Raw genomic sequence first — 23406 nt, 5'->3', positions numbered from 1 at the left:
CTTTGTTCGCTGAGTAGTTCCGAACTAATTAATAGGAAGATTAATTTGATCCGGGGATGGAAATCGCCAAGCCCACAAATACACAGACTGATCCCTCGATGACAAAACCGCCACACTAATTTCTTAGAAATAAGTAAAGCAGAGATAATATCATTTTTTGTAATTGTCGGCCATTTTAGGCCAATAAAAAAGCCCTGGTGCGTGGAGGCAAGATTGCGATGTCATTCAGTGCCTGCTCTGCAGGACAGTGGATACCGTGACACCCAGGGTTTGGCCAAAGACTCGCGCATGCGCAGTGTAGTTTTCATGTAGCGCCGTGCCATGGAGAAAGTGGAAAGCTGTAGCTAGTCATATTTAGGCCTCTAGTTGAGGGGGAAATAGAATTGAACTGTGTTGGAGGTGCATCACAGCAAAAGGTGCATTGTGGCAAAGGGTGACTCGCGTGTCTGCCGTTATTACAAATGCTAACGGCATGTTCTGTCGCGAGTAATTACACAAAAACAAATCCCATGTGCTTTGGTAGATAACACAAAGCATGTGGCAAGCTGCATGCCATGATATTGAGTAGGCGTCACGTTTTGTTATCGAAGGAAAGTTTTTGACCGCAAACTTAACTATAAGTATTATTGACGAAAAATCATAAGTCGAAATGTGGGTTTGGCACATGGAATTTCTGTGCAGATTATTCTCATGGAGTCAAAACTGTCCTCTATTGAACATTATGGCTAATGTCAATCAATGTGCAAAGATTTGGGAGAGGTGTGCCCATTATGCACCTATTAAGGACAGTGTTCTTCAGTAAGAACGCGCAAGATGTTAATTGGTATCTCTGTCTTTTCATGGGGACCTAAGCAGACTTGACCTTCATATTTTCAGCTTCCAGTCATTTGCATTCTTCAAGAAAGAGGCAAAAAGTGCCCTGACAGTTGCAGATCTTTCAATCATTTTTGTCAATCTTAAATCGCTGAAGTCATTGGCAGATTCTGGAAAGATTGTTGAAAAGGCTTGCCACCCCCACTCTGTTTGAAGGATATATTTTCCAAGTGCAGCAAAGAAATTATATGAAACCTTGCTTCTTTCAGCTGCCCATCTGCACATTGATTGGAAAATAGAGAAAGATTCCACATTTGCTTTGTTAATGTATGTATTTATTTTCAGTATCATAGTGTGCTTACTCACAGGGGCACCAGGCATGGGAAAAACAAAAGAGGAAATTGGCTACAATGCAAAAGTGTGACATATAGACAAGGAGTATTAAACATTGGATGAGTTTGCACAGCCAAATATTTGCTTAGTCGCAGCGAGTATACGATATCGGAGCTGACATCTGGGTTACATAGCGTGGGTGATGCTTTTGCTAAGGCTCCGACGGTCACAGAAATTCTGGTGCTTGTACGTTCTTCATATTACAACAAACATGAAACAAGTGGCAGTACCAACACGTCAAGTAACCCTTTGAATGGCCAAGGCAGGCACATTTACTGGTATCCGGCTTTGTCTTAATGTGGGGCAGAAGTGCAAGTCATGAAGGATAAGTGCGGCATGGTCAAGTACAGGAGTTATGGGGTAGGCACGATCATTTTGTTAATGTACGTGGGCATGTCTGAGCTACTTCTTCTGTTCGTGGAGTCAGATTCACAAATTCCTTTTAAACCTCTTGCAGCTAGATTATGTGGCTCAGTGATCAAAACGTTTGAATATCTGTTAGCAAAATGTGATGGTCTGGTAAGTGAAAGATCTATTTCTATGCAAAGATTAAATGTCCAATAAGACCTCATTAATAATGACAAACCTATGCCTTGAAGCTTACAAGCAATTTTTGGGATATGATTTTTGATACATTGAAAATCTTGAATGTTTGAAGTAGCTAGTCAGATTGTTTTTTTTTACTCTAGTGTAATGATCTTTTAATGTATACATTATGTTATTTGTATAGTCATAGTAATAATTGTTTTGTGTGTATAATAAAATAATTGAGTTCTGTTTTGAAAACTGCAATTTAATTCCATTCATATATTGCCTGGAATGCAGAAATTAAAATCATTCAGTGAAATGTAGCATCAAATATTAGCTATGGTTAGGACTTTGAGGAGGACTAGGAATAAGACTGTGCGTAGGACTAGAAATGTGACTAGGGCTAGTCCTCTACATTTGCCGGGGGTGATAATTGCAGTTTTCTTTTGTTAACTCAAGCCTGGGCACTGACATGCTGTGCAGAAAAAAAGCCTGGTGAATGGCAGGACACCAAAACAAAATTCTGTAATGCAGCCAATAGCATTGCTAGTTGCCATGAAGACCACATATTCTGTATATGGAACCCAATTCTCTTCTAGGAAGAATTGTTTTGCCAAAAGGTTGCGCTAATATACCACCATGGGCCAGATTACAGAAACTTTGCACTGGTGCAAGTGCAAAATTGCACGGTATTAGTACTAGGGCAAAGTTTGCCCTATTTTTAAAAACAATGGGGGGACATATAAGAAAACTATTGGGCAATGCCGCAGGGCCGCCCAAGGTGAGGCAGGGTAACTGATGTTACCATGTGGCAGGCCTGGAAGAGGGGCAGCCCCTACCCCCAAGCATGCTCCTCTCCCCCCACGTACACAGAGCCATGCAGTCTCCTGTACACAAAAGCAAGGGAAGGGTGAGGTGTGAACAATCACCTCACCCTTCCTCCAAACAGCAAGGTGCTAAGCACCAGGAAGGTAGCCATCAGGCGGGGAGCAGGGTCAAGGACCTGCCCCCCCTCCTGGGGGCTTAGACAGTCAGCTACACGGGCCTGGGGGCTGGACTACAGCTCCCCCACTATGCACTTCAAAGACCCAGGGCTCCCCTGGGTCTTATAAATAAGAGCAGCATGCTCTAAGACAACACTACTTGTTTGTGGACCCTGAACGGGGACCCAAACAAACAGGAGGTTCGCTGTGCACTCAGCGTCCTCCAATGTTTGTTTCTTTACCACAAAACCCACCCACCCTACAAAAGAAGGGAGAAGAACAAAGAAAAAACGAAGAAGGACACTGTAAGGTGCTCAATACAAGTCGTGGGACAATAAGGCGGCATGGGCCAGAGGGGGTAACCTCTGGATCCGGTGCCCAAAAGTATGATGATATTATATGTGATTATTGCTATTCCATAACCATATCTGCACAATAAAATCCTACGGCCTTTTATTGCCAACACTTGACAAGTGTGTGCTCTAACTTATTACTGGTGAGAGTAAGGGTTTGGCCAATATAATTTGCATGCATATGGGTTCAGCAGTTATGCACCATGCCAAGCGCAGTTTGTCATGGTATAAGCACCGGGCAAAAATGGACCTCGGGCAAAAAAGATACATTTACACTGCAATATTACAACAGGGCAATGTTGGCCCTAGTGCTAATGCGAAATGGTATTAGGACTAGAGCAAACTTTGCCCTGATGAAAAAACTCATTGAAAATGTATCTTTAATGTACTATGGTAATTTTTGCCCTCGTGCTTATATCATCCTAAACTGCACTTGCCATGGTGTAATAGTTTTCTAATATGGCCCAGTGTTTTCAAAAATAGGGCAAACTTTGCCCTAGTGCTAATACCGTGCAATTTCTGGCACCATATGTGCCAAATCCAAAAAGCATTTCAGACTAGGCCATCTGCTCGGCACGCGAAGGGAGTGGCACTACCTATTCCAAAAAGACTTGAGCTCTTCAGGCCCGACTCCTTGCTGAGGCATCCAGGAGAAATGCATTATAAATGAGATTGGGCGAGGAGGGCCTGGAAGCGTGTTACGTCTGCAAGCCACAGCATCACTCAGGTCGGTGACTAATGAGGGATTGTCCCTGATCTCGCCTGCTAATGCCCTTGGAAGGTGAAACTTCCCTTTCCTTGTTCCTCCTATCTGACGTGTGTTGGCAGAGAACAAAAGTGGAATTTTACAAATGACAACATCTTTTTAAGCGACAGCCAGGTTAGAAAAAGAGTCAGTGGCAAAGGGGCCCTGAGAAAGGAAGGACTCCCTTCGCAGTTTCTCTCCCTAGGGGTTATCGTAGGATCAGTCCTGGCCCATCCAAAGATTCATATGTTGCCTATACAGCAGCCAAGCTTCCTTCAGCTGAGCTGGAAGCGAGGAAAGATTGCACAGTGAGGCGAAGGCATTGTGTTCAAATCATGGAGACCATGTGCTTTTAAAGGCACACATTCACCCCCAAGAGAGGTACGTACGGTGCACTGAAAAGCGTAACCTTCAGAGATGCTGTTATCATTATAGATCATTTGAGGAAGCTCGTATCATTCTGTGAGTGCCTGTTTTGTGTGCAACGTTGTGTATATGTGAGTCTCTGCATGTGTTTATGCCTGTCACTGCGTACATTTAGAAATAACCACTTTAAAAAAAAATGTATTTTAGCTAGAGAGGAGCGGAGGACTTTACAACAGGAGGGTGCCAGTGCTGGGCTTGGCATTTTATACAGTAGCGCAGTACTGTTCGTGGAGGTTGATGGATGTGACAATGTGCAAATGTGCATATCTTTGCACGTGCACATGTATGCACCTCTTTGTTGTTGACTTCGTGTGAGCATGTCTGTGTTTTTCTGGCTATTTTGTTTGACTCTGCTTGCAGTGATTAACATCACCTCATGCACAGATTCAGTAGAGATTTACTGCATTAAATGGTGCACTTTCGGAAATGCTGCAGGCAGTATTTCTGAAACTCTGTATACTCTGTAGACAGTAAAGTATCATACTACTACTGTGCAATTTTTATAATGCAGCAAAGGACCCTTTTGCACTCTTCTGTGTAGCATTTCTTATGGGGTGAGAGGGAGGGCATCGAAGAAGCGCACTTTACCCTCTTTGGGTATCGGCATGCAGAATTTGGTTTTCCTGCGGTAAAGGGAGTTTTTTGTTTCCTTCGCTACAGGAAAAACATTTTTTAAAACCTAATGAAACTTAATGATATTAAAAAGTCCATCTTTTGGGCAAGGGTACACATTTGGGTAAAGCAGATTGAGTATTTTACCTCAAAATCAGGCGATATTTATCACATTTGCTGGTGAGATGGAACAATATGCTGTAAATATCCCATGTGCCATAATGTGGCGGCAGTGAGAAGAGTGGGTATTGAAAATAACAGCTGTTTTACCATTACTACCAGACTAATAATGAGATCCTGTGTGTGAGCTGGTGTGTCCTTAAATCGGTTTCTGCATCTATAAAACCTACTGTAATCTGAGTGTTCCCTGTGTCTATCTGAGAGTGTTTGGAAGTGGCCCCGGCATCAGAGTGTGGTTGTGTGTTCTTATCTGTGTGTTGCTATGATATGCCTGTGAATACATTGCAGTGTGTGTGTGGTGTGTCTGAGCACAAGACATACATGCCAACATTTCAACCTACCTGTGAGGGAGATTTTGTCCGAAAAATCGGGAGACAAAGATTTTGCCTTTGGAATGCATTGGGCAAAGATTTATTTTAGGCGGGAGAGCGTGAACAATATCAATATTTTTCACAGAAAAATCGGGAGTCTCTCGCCTAAATCGGGAGGGTTGGCTTGCATGATAAGAGAACGCATCATGTTGTGTATCTGGTAGGGCTGGCGTGGTGCACTCTGAGGGACGAGGCAGCAGGTTGTGTGTGAGATTGTGAAATAGCTCCGCAAAAGAGGTTGCACAGGTTTAGCAGATGGCGTTCCATGCATATGACTCATGATTACACGAATCCATGGGGCAAAATATTTGGTTACTCATTAGCATAGGACCTGCCAAGACATGAGGCCCACTGGCTTGCATAACAGGGAGGCATTCTTTAAATAGACCATCTGGTTATTGATGAAACAATTATCAATTTCGATTTGGAAATATGAACTAAAAGTACAATGAATCCTGAAAAGAAAAGTATAAAACAGTAGTATACATTATGTAAACCAGTGATTGGAATGTCAATTTAGCTGCAAGGTGATTATTTTTTAAATATTTTTCAGACAGTTCTTATTTCTTGTCTTTTTCTGGCCATGTACATAAAAATGTCTTTGAGGTGTGAAAGCATAATTAGCCATTTCAATTAAGTCAGTCCCACAGCCAGTAGTCAACAGCACTGGAAGTTCACCACCAGTTCAGAGCCAGATGGGTAATGCACTGGGGATATGCAAAATAGCTCAAATGTCAAAATGACTTTGCCTGTAGGGCAGTGCTATACACAAGACATGTTTAGACCCAAGACAGACAGCTCGCAAGGATTCGGACAACTGTGTACATATTTCACCCTTCTTAGGGATCATCAGTGCAGCCCAGTCTGAATCCTTGTGGTTGACGCATTGGGGCATGTTGAGCAAACACCAGCAAAGTTATGGTGGGGTTTAATGTTTTTTTTTAAAAAAAAACTTTCACCTGAGGTGTGAAAGCAGAACTAAAAAGAGAAATATAGGTGCACTCCTACTGTAAAAAAGCAAATTTCAATGGAAAGAATTCAATGTGGTAATTTACAATTTTCAATGTGTGGGGGAGGAAAAATGGTCCTGGCACAGAACCACTACTATATAAAAAGACAAAGAAATGAGGATCCAAATTGGAACCCTCCCGTCCCCTGCACACTGTAATATCCCATCATCAGACAGTTAAGGATTCAGTTCAAACTATAAACATAACAGATATTTACATCTCAAGTGTATTTCACAACTGTTGCCAAAAACTGTTGTGAAGTACCCTTGATATGTAAATATCTGGTATATTTATAATTTGAACTGAATCCTTAACCGTCTGATGGCGGGATATAACAGTGTGCAGGGGGCGGGAGGGTTCCAATTTGGATCCTCGTTTCTTTGTCTTTGTGAAAGCAGAACTAGCCATTTCAGCCAAGTCACTTTTGACATTAGAGCTAATTTGCATACCCACAATGCATTGCCCATCTAGCTCTGAACTGAAAGTGAACTTTCAGTGATGGCTACTAGGTTGTGCTTCATGTGACTTGGCTGAAATGGCTAATTCTGCTGCTATCACACCTCAGGTGGAAGCTTTGATTTTTAAAGTATTTTAAACCCACTATAATGTTACTAGGTGTTTGCTCAACATGCCCGACTATACTGCCCTGTGATTGCTTACTATTTATCAGGAGCCCTGGCATTTTATCAATCCTTATCTCAAATTTAGACTGGTTCATTTTGTTATTTTAGTTCAAAACCACTGGGTTCCTTTGGGGAGAGTGTCAGGCCATGAGCCTCCAGTCATTTTGAATCTAATCCAGTCTGACCTCATCTATTACACGTGGTTGATGGCCCATGACTACTTCCTGATCTGTCCGGGAGCTTTTTCTAGATTTTAAGATAACATTACCAAAAAATGAAGATATTCCCCTTTTGGGTGCCATGTTTTTATGCAAATTGAATGAATGTGTTGTAACGTCTGCTTCTCTCCCTGTGATTTCGTAGTCTAATGCCTCGGCACTATCATTCCTTTTGTATAATGTGTTTAGCTCAAATAGATCTGCTGTCTCTGTGGCTTTATCTTTTGGTTGTCTGTTCCCTAAGTAAAGACTGTGACTTTCAGCCTGGCTTAAAAAAACATTACATTCAAGCATGCTTTTAGAACCTTGTCTCTCACAAGGCTCTGTTAATTTGTCACTGAAAAAAGCATGCATCCTTACACATTATATAGTATTTCCTGTGGGTCTTTGGTAAGCTGGACAATTAGGGCCTGATTCATGGAATCCTTGCACAGTTCAAAGTGACTTTGCACTGCTGAAAAGTGACTTTGCACTACAGACACAAACCCTGATTCATGGAACTGTGCAAAGTGTATTTTTGCAGTGCAAAGTCATTTTGTACTGCAAACATGACCACTTGCACTGACTTTGCACTGCAACAATACACTTTGCACGGTTCCATGAATTAGGGTTTGTCTCGGCAGTGCAAAGTCACTTTTCAGCAGTGCAAAGTCACTTTGAACCGTGCATAAATTCTATGAATCGAGGCCCTCAATGTTAACAGGATTAAACATTGCGTGTGCATGTCTTTGAAGGCGTGCAAAGTTGCTTTTAAGTGCTACATGTTTCCAGTGGAAGTCTTAGCATGTTTTCCATACAAGATCATTAAGTATTTTTACTGTTCGCGCTTTATGCTTTTTTCCCAGAGATAGAGACATTCATGACAGCACCTTTAATCCTCATAAAGTCATAGATCAGAAGTCAACTAGAAAGCATGTAGTTTCACCAACCAGGCACATTCATCACTTATGCCAACTCTCTTCCAACTGCCCCACATAGATCTATGTCCTCCTTTACTCGTGCCACATTCAACATGTTAGGCTCCTGCATTCTAGACAGATCATGGGACAGTTTCCCATTACAAATAACTAGGAAAAGCAGACATTGCAAGCAAAGGTTGGATCCCATAGACACAGGATCAAGCACCCAGAACACAGCTTTCTGCCCCTCATCAGACACTAAGCTCCACAGATCCATCGCAAAAGTGGTATAGGAGCAAGAGCACTACCATTCAAGAACCACAAACCATAAAGCAACAACACCGTGAAACCAAGGTGCCCAGAACCATCACCTGACAGGAGGTTCAGATTCCACCAACATTGAGCTGCTCAAATGAAGAACAACAGCAATAACACCATTCCCATGTCGAGCAGAAATACAAGCCCCACAACGCACCCACTTAGGAACTTACCACAGTACGCATGCAGCACACAATGCATATGCAGCCCAATATAACTTATTGAGCAAAACTGCTGGATCAAGAACTTCAACATCGGACATTTTACCATTTATCCAACCATCATTAAAAACCCAGCACATCTACCGAAGTAGCTGCCCGCTGCTGGGCATCAAGTAGACAGCCTTCCCCACAATTACATGCACTTACAAAAGACCTACTCCAAACTTGCAGCTACAAGCATCATATCTCAAGCGCAACACAAATACACACACTGCACTACAAACACTCATGGAATTAACCACATGAGCACCTCATAAGGTACATATACCCAGGGCAACTTCAAGATAAGCATGGACACTAGCGTGCGCCTAGCAAACCCAATACATATTCAGTGCAACTGCTGGAGTTGCATGCAACCTAAAGTGCATCAAGCAAAGTGTTCAGCACTTGGACCAACTTTTAAAATAAGTTGCATGTAACAAGCATTTACAAAGGTTATTCCCTAAGTGCTCCGCCACCACCACGAGTGGCACAAATACATACACATGGTGTACCCACTCAGGGGCTAATCACAGCTCTCAGGTACACAACCAGCGCAATAGCTGGAGGAATGTGCACCTTGCTGTGTACAAAGTAAACGGCATTCACTGTACTTTTATACCATTGCAAAAGCACTAGCAATCCACGTGCAACAAACAAATGAGATGCATTAATAAGCAAACCTCTAGACAACCATGTCGAGAAGCTAAGCAGGCCTGCACTCTGGGTGAATTTAAGAAATAATATGCTGTAAGGGCACATGTCTGATTAAACCTCTATCATTACGCAGCAATGCAGGTGCACCTAGAACGGTATCTGGTCTTTCCATCTAATGCCATTCCATCTAAAAACTTTGCATCTAATGCATTTTTTGGGTGGGGGTAAAGGGTTAATATTTGTTTAGGTGCATTATAAAGGGTAAAAAACAGGGGTTGGGGGGACCCCGCCCCAAAAAATGCATTAGATGCACATTTTTTCGATGGAAAGAATTCAATGGAATGGCATTAGATGCAATGGCATTAGATGGAAAGACCATAAACCGCCTAGAACATCTCATCACACACTTGCTTCCAATTATATAACATACAACATAGCACAAAGTATTCACACAAATGATTAATAGGTGACTGATCTATGTTCTTGAACACCAGTTTTGCCAAAATCTGGTTCCTAGCCAACCATTCAGATATCTTTAACACATATCATCTTACACGAGCAAAAGAGCATTCACTTGCCTGATTGGCTTCAGCCCCAGTGGCAGCCATGATCAGACATTGCTGGTCCTCAGCAGTGTCAGCTCAGGTAAATCCAAGGTATGCCTACCACTCCAAGCACCAGTAAACGCCTCGATGCAAGAGAAGCACTATCACAAGGCAGTGGCTCCTGCGCGTGCCTGAATCCCCTACGCGCCGGCTCAATGTCGGACTACCGGTCATCAATCAATTTGTGTTCCTTTGTAGCAGTTACTGCAAAGTTTCTCACCACATCTGACCAGAAATTTCAATTTTTGGGTTAATTTACATAGTCACATACAGTCTATAACTTTGCTTCAATGTGCCACTGATGAACACTTTTTAAGTTTTTTTAAAAAGTATGCACGATACCACTCCTTTCAACTTTATTACAGCATTGATCAGAGGTTAAGTATAAAACACGCATAGACACCCACCAGGACATTCTTAGTTTCTGCCACCCCATCTCAATTGTACAACCTAAAGAATCTTTCCTAAATCCTGTGTGCATAGTTTACACAGCATGCAATGCTCCAGAATTCTAGACAGATTATTGCACAGCGATGTGGGGCAGTCACTGTGTATAGTCCTGTTCGCAATTGTCCACATTCAGAACTTGATTGGAGGGAAGCACAAGAGAAGGGCAAGGGCAATCTGTGGCAGCTCAAAACTGGAAATTGCTGTGCGTGGTCCATGCACTTTGGAGTGCTCACTCCAGGACCAACAGCCTTCCAAGTGGTCAAGCATCTGCATAGCCAGAGGGAAGGGCGAGGGCAGTCTGCAGCAGCAGGCTCAGGCTAACGGCTGTCCTTGTGTGCGCGCGGTCGACCTTCTGAGGAGAAAAGCGCTCCTACACCGTGGTCGACTGACGAGTTGAAGAGATCAATACTCCTACTGAACTCTCAGGCTTTTATACTTTCTGGCTAATTCTTATTGTGCTAAGGGGGGGGGTGACTCACGTGCTTTGATGAACTTCCTGATGTCTGATTAATAAGGCATAGCCCTCACTATTTCCCCCCCCCCTTGCCGATATATGGGGAGCTTCCCTGGTGAAGACTGTGGAGTCACATCAAGGTCAATCATCTACAAGTACTTGTACTGTGTTGCCCTACCTTCTTTTATTAGATTTCATTCCATTGTTACTCGTGTGCCAGTAATTGACTGACATTAGTTTTAAACTCTTTTAACCAGTGAGCTTGGGGTGACGTGGGCAGATGGACTCTGGCTGCCCCTCAAGCTGTCGGGGCATTCTTCACCCACTCACTTGAATACATGTTGCAGCACTTTTAAACACTGAATTGGTGTTTCTTTCTTTTCCTCTCTTTTTATGGATTCTTTTCTTTCTTTTAATATGTAGATCTATTGTATGACAATTATATAAATTCTCCCTATATACATTATTCGTACGCATTTTTGCACATCATTTCAGTACATCTACCCTCGTGTGCCTCACGTAGCAATGGATAAAAGAAAAGCCTCAGCTAGTCTTTCCTCTCATCAGATCCCCAAGGGGATGAATACTATAACACGGCAAATATAATAGGCAAATGTGCTTATAACTGAAATTGAATCTCTGTTGCACACACTTGAGGATCAGCGTATCCCTGACGTATCCACTGCCAAAAAACTATGTGTTGTGTGAGGAGGCAGGAATGAGATGTTGGCTATGACCTTTTATTCAAAATCAAAAGGGTTGGGGACATGCTTTACTATCCCTATCCTAGGAGGTATTTCCCTACCTCTACCAAAAACGAAGGTAGGGAAATATCTCTTCTTTGTGTAGTGGATTCCTGAAAGAAATTGTGGATGTGAAGCAAGCAATTTATTTGAGTGAAGAGGCTAAAGGTTTGAAGTCCTTATTAGAAGACCATCTCAAGGAAGCTCCTGTTAGTGAAACTGTTTGTAGGCTAATAGACCCAAAGTCTTACACTACACCAAAGATGTTGGAATTATTGGCAAATCCATGGAAAACATGGCATTAAGGACTCCATTTAATATCTTGTCCCGCCAAGGTCTGTCTGGCTCAAATCAAATAGTTGATAGTAGTCTATGTAGTAACACACAGACTCTACAAAATAGAGGAAAGCCATATATGCAAGAGAATAGGAGCAATTGTACTATTCCAACAACTCCTATGTCTTGTATAAACCCAAGAGAAAGAACTCTCCAGTACAAAGCACACCGTGGAGAATATGGTATTCATGGTAAATATCCCTAGGTACTATTCAGGAAAAATTGAAACAATGGCGTTATTAACCAATACATGTATACATTGGATCCACTCAAAAAGGGATGTCACTCTCATATTAGAGACAATAGTGTACAATGCAGGAGAATTTCGGGATTAGGTGTTGACAACAGAGATGACATATTTCTTGAGGTAAACAATGTATATTTAGCGCAGGGGTCATTAAGTATTGGATATTGATCCTACCCGCGAGTTGGGACTGACATAGAGTTTAGAGGTACCCCTCCCTTTGGCAATATGTGCCCTTGTGGATTGAGAGGGAGAGTGATGCTCAACCTTGACAAACATACTGAAGAAAGCGACACAATGGCATATGTACGAACTGTAGAAACTAACGTCCCTAGTGTGCTACTGACCACATAGCAAGATGGGAAAGACAGTGAAGGTCTAGAAGGTGTAGATTGACTAGCCCCACTATCTGACTCAAGACATTTAAGCGAGGATGATTGTACCAACACCACCCAATCGCTTGACCTAAGTGTTATTTCCTTGAACATTGCTGGGAGAGAAAATGATTTCGCGATAACACTTAGTGTGATTTTATGAGAAAATACAATATAGTGTGCTTTCAAGAGACATGAGCCATTCTCCCGATATTCTTCCAGGGTTATACGATCTTCAGCATCCCTGCAATTAAACATACTAAGGGCAGGGCTAGTGGTGGCCCTCTACTTTGGATTGAAGCTACTCTTAATGCAAAATTACAAGAGATTCCCACAGGCTACCTTGATTTACTGGTGGGCCTAATAGAAGTTGGGGGGGGGGGCTTAACATCCTTTTGTTGAATATCTATAATAGACCTAGGTCTAACCATAGTCTGGAATTACTATAAAAAGTAAAACAATGAATTGAAGATTGGTGACTCAGAGGAGGCAGGGGCTTCACATATTATTGCTAGGTGACTTTAAATTGCAATTTGAACCCATTACCCCTTTAATAGATATTATGGTCAAGATACAACATGGGGTATACCGGACTCATTAGCTAACCCGCCAATGAGGCAAGACAAACATTCACTCTACTTTGTAAGAGCATGGTTAAATCTGGAGCGACAGGCATGTAATGGCAGAGCATTGGGTGAAAGACTGGCCACACCCACCTATGCAGAAGTCTTCACATATAGACTACATCTTGGTGGATGTGAGCGATTGGGCTTTTGTCAAAAGTATTAATGTCCCTGATAAGGTATAGAGCGATCATAGACCTGTTGCCCTTGTATACTCACCCCTCATGTTGTGCCTAATTCCAAAGAAGCAGAATAAAGGAGTATGATAATAGATGTAGGGGGGTCTAAAAGAACATGGTTAAGGTTGGCACACCTTGATGTAACTCAAATTCAACCCGTAATTTATCATAGTGTTTTTACCATTGTGCAAGAAGTCTTCAATGATCCTCTCCCCTCCTGCACGGAGGTGTTGGGTTACCTACCTAATGTATCAGCTGTTCACCAAACCCTGTAAAATCGTGGAAAAACCAACTGTCAAATGCACACACTGTGCCTAAGGACTGTCACAAAGCCAAATGTGATTTAATTATGGCAATGAAAATGGCGCAACTATAGCAGTGCTAATATACGACTTCTTAAACTCAGGTACAAAAATCTAATCACTAACAAAAAGAAGGCGTACGTTGAAGGGAAATCGAGCCGTCTGCTTAATGCAATACAGGAGAACAATACTACCCTCTTTTGGAAAGTAGTGCCACAGGGATCCCTGGAAGCAGCTGTTCTCGTAAATGGTAGTATCACTGAGGATAGGCGGTATTTCCACTTTAAAACTCTACACAAAGAGATCCACCCGGCTTTTGAACCTTGCAGTACGGGCTCTTCAGATGGGAGGTTAGCGAGCGCTGAGCATGTGCGCTTTACACTGGAGGACATCAGTTTAGCGATTAAGTCACAAAAAATTAGAACGCCCCGGGTTTAGATAAAATTCCAGCTGATATTATTAAGGTAGATGGTGAGATATGGGTCACCTTTTTTATCACTTATTTAAAACAATAGTGGTTGACTTATTGGTTCCCGAATCTTGGACCAAAGCAGAGACAATCCCAATACATAAAAAGGGATGCCGAGACATGCCAAGTAATTTTAGGTTTATTGCCTTATAAGATGCAGCACGTAAACATACGCAAAACTCCTTTTAGGTCGTCTTTTTGAATAGACAATGGGAAGGAGCTAAATCTTTCAAAAACTAAAGCTGCATATGCAAAGGACAAAGGAACCCACATTGTCTCTCTCCATGGTGGCAATACATTTGGGCAAGTCACCAGCTTCGACTACTTGGGTATAGGTTCGATAGTAAGGGATTGTGGGATAAACAATCAGAGAAATCACACCTTAGGCTTGAGCGATCATGCAATGCGCTTTGTAGATTTGCCCGCTTACATGGTAAGGGTGCTGTTAGTACCTCTATGATTATATCTAATGCACAGGCATGCTCTTTGTCAACTTTTGGCACAGAATTGTTGGGCTATTGAAATACAACAAAATTATCAATAATTGAAAATATTTCATAGAGGGGCTGTTCGGCCTTCCGAAGATTAAGCCGATCATATCACTCAAAGTCAAACTTGATTTGAAAAGTATAATCTATGATATGGGCCTGAAACCTGTCCTGTATTGGCTTTGATTGTGGCCGTCCCACATGTTAACTAAATTGAGTACTGCATTGCTAGATATCCTTGCCCAGGAAGGGTTTTCTAAACTACCCTGGTCCAAGCATGTTAAGCCCATGCTAAAAAACATAGACCTTATTAATCTGTGGGTGATCCCTACCAGTATAAACCTTAGCACTAAGGAACGGGTAAAGTGAGTGCGTGCCAACAAGGTATACAAACAACAAATCGAGAACTATCAAAAATCTACCTTACTCTGTGAATATTGGTTGCGTTAAAATGCACTGGGGTTCTAGGATTTCCTGGATTAGGTTTGGCCACATCTTGCTAGACCTCTTTACATCAGGTTTAGGTTAGGTATCCTCCTGCTTTCTGATTTAAAAAAGACATGGATTCAGGCTGAAACTGCTGTATGTACTTCATGCACATCAGTAAAAGACAAGGAAACAGAACAGACTGACTACCCCTCTCTCTAAGGTCTTTCGACAACACAGATGCAGGTGCTAAAGTACTGTTGCGTAAATCTACAGTAAGTACTTTTTGAGAGAGCGATTTATTTAACACAGACCGTTAAATTATGAAGATATAGATCATTTTATTACATCAGTAAAAAAGACACCACAGCACTTTATACTTTTTTGTCGCTTATATAGTGATTTGAAACTTCATTACCAGAAACCCTTGCTAATTCAGTATTCAATTAGAACTGTTGTGATGCAATGAATTTTTGTAACTCTGCCGCAAGCCATCACATGACCATAGCTGTTTCAGTTTTCATTCCCAGAGCATGGTTAAAAAGGAATCTACTAGTAAAGGGTCATTTGTAATTTATATGATTCTAGCATTGCCACACGACACATATTGGATTTGTACAGTGCTGCAGCATGTATGTTCATGTAGTTTATATATTTTATAATGTGTGTATGAAAAAAGAATGCTGCCATTTAATGTGTCATGATATTGATTTTGTTATTGTGTTAACCTGCTGCTGAAAGATGTATGTGGAATAAAGCATTGTGTGATGATTGGAGGGATGTGTACCTGCTCCACGGCTATCAACATCTCCATCTCAAATATTATAGCTATGTCCATGTGTGGTCACATGGTGGTTCTGGCCTCAGCACAGGTAGCTGGACATTTTCCAAATCCACAGTTAAGTGTTCTTAACTACCTTTACTGTTATCCTGAACTTAACCCTGCTGGCATAGACCATTTCTATTAAACATGAACTTTGAGAAAAACTGAAGCTGATTCGGTCAACTGTTCCTTTTAATTTTCCATATAATACATACGGAGTCGCATGGCATACTCAGTGAAGTATTGGAAGATGTAAAAAGGGGTCGCAGGAATCGTGAGCCTAGAATTGTAATAAATCCATATATTCGTATCATTCTTTACAGGGGGCAACATTGTGTTTTTGTTTACTGTCTGGTTAAAGGTTTCCATTGCTTCAGAGCATGGATCAGCGGTATCAGGTAACAATGTCCCCATATAAGATGTCCCCATAGATAATGTCGCCATTATATATGGTGACATTATGTATGGGGACGAGTTGCGGGGATGTCCCCTGCTCCCCTTGTAAAAATAAAGTTGAAGGTTGTGGGGATGTCCCCCGCATGTTCAATATAATAATGTCTCTGCAAAAAACTGCAACATTTTTATCAGGAGACATTTTTTCAGGGACATTATTACATGGAACCGGATCAGCCAGGTTCACAGAATTATCAATTGTGTGAGGAGAGCTCAAAGGAGGTCCTTATATCTTGGCCGAAGCACATGTGGGAAATTTGGTGTTGGAAAGGCTGGCAACCTGCAACCTTCATGTCCCTCGCTGCTCCTTCAGTTTTTCCTTCTCTGTAGTCCTGGTAACTCCTGCAGCCCTCCATCCTGCCTCTTCTGACCTCCTGCATTCTTTGATGTTCACTTTCCTCATACAGTTCTTTCTCACTTTCCCTACTGCACACTCATTACCCTTCTCTTCTTTGCCCCGCCTCTTTACACTTACCTGCGCCCTCTTTCTCGCCACCTCCCCCCCCCCCCGCCCATCTCTGCATGTCCACTCCACAGGATGAATGAGAAAGATGTGCTATGAAGGAAATAGCTGTTAGAAGGCCTTCTGAACAAATGACATTCTAATAAAACCATCAGCATGTAAGTCGAGAAATGGCACATTATAAGAGTACAGGATGAAGAGATCTGCCAGTGACCTCCCCACAAAAACACACATTTCCGAAGCCATCAATGTACAAAAGTGAATTTAAGGGAACGAAAATAATATGATACACAGTTAAAAAATGGGTATACCGGCATAAGGCTGGAGACTATTTGAGCTCTTCCTCACACAGACCAACTTAACCCCCCCAATCCATTCGGGTCATTTACAAAAAAGAAACCCACATACAGCAGGCATCATGATCCCAATACAGCTGTATGAAGGACAACGTCAAAAGTGAGAAACCAAAAGACTGCTGCTGACCCTAGTGTAATTTGCTCTTGAAATACTTTGGACCAGGCCAGCCTCCAGTCCAAGAATATCCTCTGCATGAGTTGGCTTTCCCCACTTTCCAGCAGCCTTTTAATCTTTCTGAATCTATCACCATGACATGTTGAAAAACAACGGTGCAATAAATCTTGTACCTTTTTCCGCAGACAGCCGCCTCCATGACCTTAGCATGATCTGCAATTGGCTATGCTCTTCGGATAGAAGTAGCAGAGCCACTGCAAAGGCTACAATGGGGCTTCCAGGGGTAGTAAATTCTACTCCTAATGGCCCCTCAATGGCGTCCATGCGGGCAAATAGCAAGATCAATCCACAAGTGTATTGGAGATCTGGAATCCCTTTAGTCCTGGCCCACAAAAGATCCTTATTTCGAGGTAGATGCCACGGAAGGTCCACATTTAGATCACTGACAATCCAGAGCCTTAACATTTTTATATCACAACATTGTCCTCTACGTACATCAGCCGCTTTCTCAATCAGTCGCTGCAGCTCAGACCATGGAACTGACTCTCCTCCCATGGATGGTTTTCATTCCAGAACTTTCCGAAAAATCATTTGGGACTATTAAATGGGTTTACTTTAGGTGCACTTGATGGATGTGATGTCACAGGTTTTTAAATGAAATTTTAGGCAAAATGTATTTCATGTTGATAAAATAAATTGTCCACAGCAGTGTAGATCTGATTAATTTGAAGTGTTCCATACACCTGGAAAAAAGTACTTTAATGTATTATGCATCCCATCTTGTAAATACAATGAGGTTTCTTGGGACTATAAATAATTTTCGATTCCTTCCCAACAGGAATCCCCAAGACCTTGCTATGGCAGGATTTGAAAATAATTCGCTCAATGATACGGGTGCTGCAAGCTCTAATGGGACAGATGGAGCCACTTCTGGAATGGACTCCCCCACACCGATCATCACTGCGGCAGCTTTCGTTTTGCTCATTTCTATTCTCGGAATGATTGGGAACAGCTTGGTCTTCTGGTATCTAGGTTTCAGGATTAAGAGAACGAAGTACACAATTTACATCATCAACCTTGCCGTTGCCGACTTAATCTACCTCACCTTTATCTCCATTGTGATGTGTATCACATTTGTTCTTTACTTGAAAGCAAACTCTATAGAGAATGCATTTAACATAGTGTATGGACTGGAGATCATACTTGACTTTGGAAAGTATGCAGATATGTTTTTTCTGACAGCCATTAGCGTTGAAAGGTGCATGTCTGTCTATTGTCCCATCTGGTATCGCAATAATCGACCAAAGAACCAATCTGTTTTTGTATGTGTCATAATTTGGGGTCTTTCTGTTCTGGTGACTCTGGTGAACAATGTGGGTTGTCCCTCAGAAATATTTCATGAAATATCAGGAAGGTGTACATCAGTCCTTGTATTTATTGCAGTGTTAGTCTTTTTGGTGGTTATCCCCTTAATGATAATTTCCAGCCTGATCTTGCTCATCACAATTCGACGGACCTCAAGGCAAGTTCAACCATCTAAGATTATCATCGTCATTGTGGCATCAGTCGTTGTCTTCCTCATATCAGTGGCACCCGTAACTTTGTTATGGCTTTTGCTATACTTGGATGCCTATCCATCCAGTTTCTCAATTGAGGGCTTCTTCTTTGCAGTTTACCTCTGTATCTCAATCAACAGCAGTGTCAACCCCTTTATCTACTTTCTAGTCGGAAGACACAACATGAAGGGAGTCTGTGCATACCTCGAGAGGGCCTTGAAGAAGGTCTTTAGAGAGGATGATGATGAGGAGGAAAGTGGACCAGCCAAAGTCCAGATGGATCAAGAGACTAGAGACTCCAACATCAGCTAGGATACTATTTGTATTTATTTTATGATGCTTGTGAGACAAATGTGAATATCTATAAGAACGGCCAGGAGTGTTGATGGCCTCTACCCAAATTGTACACATAGGTCTTTGGTTATTGATGCACATTTACTTCATATCATTGTGATGCCAATGATGTTGGTGTGTAATGTGATATGGACATTTGCATTGTCTTTCTACCAGGAAAGGACTGATATAAAAACATGTGCACTATTCCATTGCAACTATGAACCCACAGTGGGCAAATGCTAATATCTTGCAGCTTAACACATAAGGAGATGCCACATAGATGTGAGTGATCTAGAAGCGTAAGCCCAGCATCAGAAATACTGTCATCATTGACTCTACCCTGGGCTACTGGGACTCCAATGTAAAGAAATAAACTTAGGCCAAGACTATGGCAAAAAGTGACACATACAATAGTTGTTGGCTAGAGGAAAACTCTCTTCCCTCAACAGACATGTCAATGTAGCTGTGACCGAGATCTAGAATACAGAATTGTGATGGGCGAGACAATGGTCCGCCACAACAGAACTAAAAGTAAATATGTTTGAAGGGTGATATAGCCGGAGGAGGAATTCTGGCAAAATCATCAGCCAGTGATTTATGTCATTGCTTTTTGTAAGATCAATCTGCCCATGTCTCCCGGAGAGAAGCCACGTGACGTGTTTCACAAATGTAAGATGCAGATTAATCTGACCATCCCAATTAAGACATTTCAACATTTTTACAATGAAGTTACAAGTAATTTGTATTCATTTGTGAAGGTTTCAAGATAGCAAATTATTGTGACATCAATAGTGTGGAGGTGCACAGGTGGCATGGATTAATTAAAGTTATATAATATTTAAGAAAATAGTTGTTTTATAATGTGCTTCATGTCGGATTCCAGCCTTTAAGTGTGTTACCATGTATTGAACCCGGCTGCTCAGCACCATATTGAGCATGTTGCCCTTGAGCTATCCTCACCGCCTTATAGGTGTGCAACGGATGGATAGCAAGGTGGAATCTTTACAATCCACAGTGTATTGATTACATGAAATCGGAGCCCCTTGTTAGACTTCCAACCACAGAACAAATGAAGTTTGGGGGCCACAGTAAATTCCATAGTCGGAAAACTGATTTTGAAGGATGAAGGGCATTGCCCTGCAAGTAAGGACTGAAATTTGGAGGAATACTACAGACATATGTAGAGTAAAAATGAGTTGCATGATGCGAGACTTGGGCTTGATTCCCAAAACTAAGACTGGATCCTATGCACGAAGATATGTGCATTCTCCCCAATAACCTCAATAGAGCATGCAAGAAGATATGTGCATTCTCCCCAATAACCTCAATAGAGCATGCAAGAAGATATGTGCATTCTCCCCAATAACCTCAATAGAGCATGCAAGAAGATATGCGCATTCTCCCCAATAACCTCAATAGAGCATGCAAGAAGATATGTGCATTCTCCCCAATAACCTCAATAGAGCATGCAAGAATATATGTGCATTATCCCCAATAACCTCAATAGAGCATGCACGAAGATATGTGTATTCTCCCCAATTACCTCAACAGAGCACGCCAAAAGGTATGTGTATTCTCCCCAACAGGGGTGTTGCTAGGTCTGGAAAAGATCAGGGGCTAAGCTACTGTCGGGACTGGTGGGACTCGGGGCTAGCTAGCAATTTGGTTGTAGCACCTCAGCTTCTATCCGGGGCTCCAACCCAAAGACCCGGGGCTATAGCCCCCTGACACCCCCCCCCTAGCAATGCCTCTGCTCCCCAATAACTTCAATAGAGCACGCCAAAAGGTAGTCTTTTCACTTTGACAAAAAGATCCAAAACTACCTGTAAAGCAATTATATGAAGGAAATAATGGGATCGGGTGGGGGGGGGCTAAGGGTATCCCTTGATCGTGGGGCCAATCAATATGCCTATAAGGGTGGTTGTTGAACAACCGCCTAGAAGACCCTGTTGTTGGAGAAATCCACTATGGTTTGCTTGAGTAGTCCACGAAGTCAGGAAGAGCTAAATGCAAAAACTGTGCAGTGTATCCAATGATTAGCCTTCACTGCCAGAATCTTGGAAAAGACAAAGGGTGGGGGGGCTTGTGAACTGGGACATGCTAATATAAAACTTGACTCCCGTGTCCTCCTTAATGTAAGCTTTAATTTAGTGGCAGGAACAGTTAGGTTGGGGGATATCACTTAAAAGGTACAGGAGATTATCCTTCATAAATATCAACCAGTTTCAGCTGTGAGAACAATTGTTGTCTCTCCTCAGGACAGTAAAAGCATATATTTACAAGACCTATCTTAATGTAGCTTACTGTCCTGTGTTCAATATCCCGGCACCCACTAATAAATAGTGTAGCCCACCTGAATCAAGTGCAGATCGGTTGAAGGGTAGAGGCAAATCTCACTCTCCGCCAGGCACTAAGTTACTGGGTTGTTATCCATCCATGATGTCAGTGTTTATGATTGTTCATGCGCCTGCTACAGATCAAATCCTGTTCATTTAGGAAAAGTGTTCACTGAAGGGAGGTAGTCAACGGCATGATATTCTGGTGCACAGATATGTTCCGAGGACACCAGCACCTAAAACCTAACCATGAACTTCAAATGACCCAGGATGAGGCTATCAACAGAACCAAGACTCTGGTTGCAATTGCTGAAGTAATACAGAGGGCATGCTAAAGCCTTGTGTCGGTAGGACATTGTTGAAGAGGGGAACACTCTTGCCACCACGAAAGAAGGACTTGGGATGGTTGGGATCCTATGTATGTATGTTTGAGTGAGAAACCCTGAAATGAAGTATGTGCCGCACAGCATCCAGGATCTTTTCGAAAGGGTTGCCTATGTGAAAGTAAATAGGTGCAATTATCCTGAAATGTAGTTATATACTGTATATAGTTATGTGACAAGAGAAATAGGAGATGCAAACAGCTCCAATAAAAAAGACAGCTTGATTTCCATTCATAACTGTGTGGTGGTCATGATTTTCCTCTGTGCTCCAAATATCAGAATCTACAGCTCATGATGTAGGCTGTATTTCTGCTAATGGGGTGGACTTTGCTACACTAGACTAAAGAACCTCAGTGCTCACAAATGAATGTTAAATGTCTTCCTTGCAATAAACTGTGCACCATGTATATGCGCTTTAAGCTTAATCAACTCCAAACTAGAGAAAGAACGAAAAACTGGAGTGTTTTAGGGACAACCGAGTCTTCTACCTTCTGTCACTTTTGCCAATTAATAGGTATTGTTGAAACTCTGCAGCACTGGGTATTAGAATGTCAGGCACTCGTCACTTGCATTTCATAAGGAATTTTACAGTTTTAATGATGACTTTTCGAAGAACTTTGTATGGTAAGATTAATGTGGGGCGAAGATCTGTCATTAGTTATCGCCCTTGGTCGCTTTTTAAATGATGTTGCCATCGACTTCATGTTTATGTGTTTCCATTTTTTTATTATATTGTTCTTGTTTGTAGAATTGATTTTGTAATATGAAGTTTTTGTGTTTTCTGTAAGGTTTGTTGTAAACCGTATCACAATAAAACATTTATTTTAAAAAAAGATGAATTTTAAATATAAACGATGATCCCTTAAGGTCCTGGACGATCAGCTGTACTTTACACTTATTACCATCCAATTGCACAATCGTATATAGTGTTTCCAGCGAGAAATGGAAAAGAGAAAAGCTCCGAAGACTGAAAAGGAGCTAGGGAGAATGATGGAGGAAAAGAGGGGAAAGGAAAGAGGGAAAGTCAGAGAAGCTGGTAGAGACAGGGGGGAGGGAGAGATGGGTCTACAGGGATGCATAAAGGGAGACAGGGGCACATTAACAGAGAAACCTCAAGAGGGAAATACATGTACTGTACGCGAAGGTACCCAAACTTCAAAGCTCCAAACTACAGTAAAGGTCCTCTAGATTAGCACCACCAATCTTTGCATGTTAACAACAATACTCATATAGAGTGCTCTAGCTTCAATGAACACATGTTATGTTAACCCGCACAGAAAATTCACAAAAGCACTCTCTGCTCAGCAGATACCTGCCACCTTCAGTCACCTTTGAGGGCCTCCGCTTCCAATTCCCTGTAGTATGTCCATCCTAGTCCACTTGATTCTCTTTTGTCCTTGATGCAGCCTGTCCATTTCAGTTCCCCTTTGGATCCACACCACTCGAAACTTTGTAAACGTGTAAGCTTTAATAATAGTTATACAAATAATAAATAACACCTTGCAGGTTGTTCATTGACATTAGGGGTTTCCTAACAATGTTGGCCAGGAAAGTGGGAGGGTA

The 23406-nt window shown here is 41.9% G+C and overlaps 1 protein-coding gene across 1 annotated transcript; it reads left to right on the top strand.

The window, feature by feature from the left end:
• The first annotated feature begins 3976 nt into the window (after window positions 1–3976).
• LOC138513750 (proto-oncogene Mas-like) lies at window positions 3977–22676 on the top strand. The gene is made up of 2 exons (XM_069628838.1): window positions 3977–4196; window positions 18071–22676. The coding sequence occupies exon 2, from the start codon at window positions 18090–18092 to the stop codon at window positions 19098–19100; it is 1011 nt and encodes a 336-aa protein (XP_069484939.1). The 5' UTR covers window positions 3977–4196; window positions 18071–18089; the 3' UTR covers window positions 19101–22676.
• Window positions 22677–23406: the final 730 nt, after the last annotated feature.

The sequence above is a fragment of the Ambystoma mexicanum genome, chromosome 12 (assembly GCF_040938575.1).
Source record: "Ambystoma mexicanum isolate Mex_15411 chromosome 12, UKY_AmexF1_1, whole genome shotgun sequence".
Lineage (NCBI taxonomy): Eukaryota > Metazoa > Chordata > Amphibia > Caudata > Ambystomatidae > Ambystoma > Ambystoma mexicanum.
The sequence above is the reverse complement of the archived record's forward strand: the minus strand, read 5'-3'. Positions and strand labels throughout refer to the sequence as shown.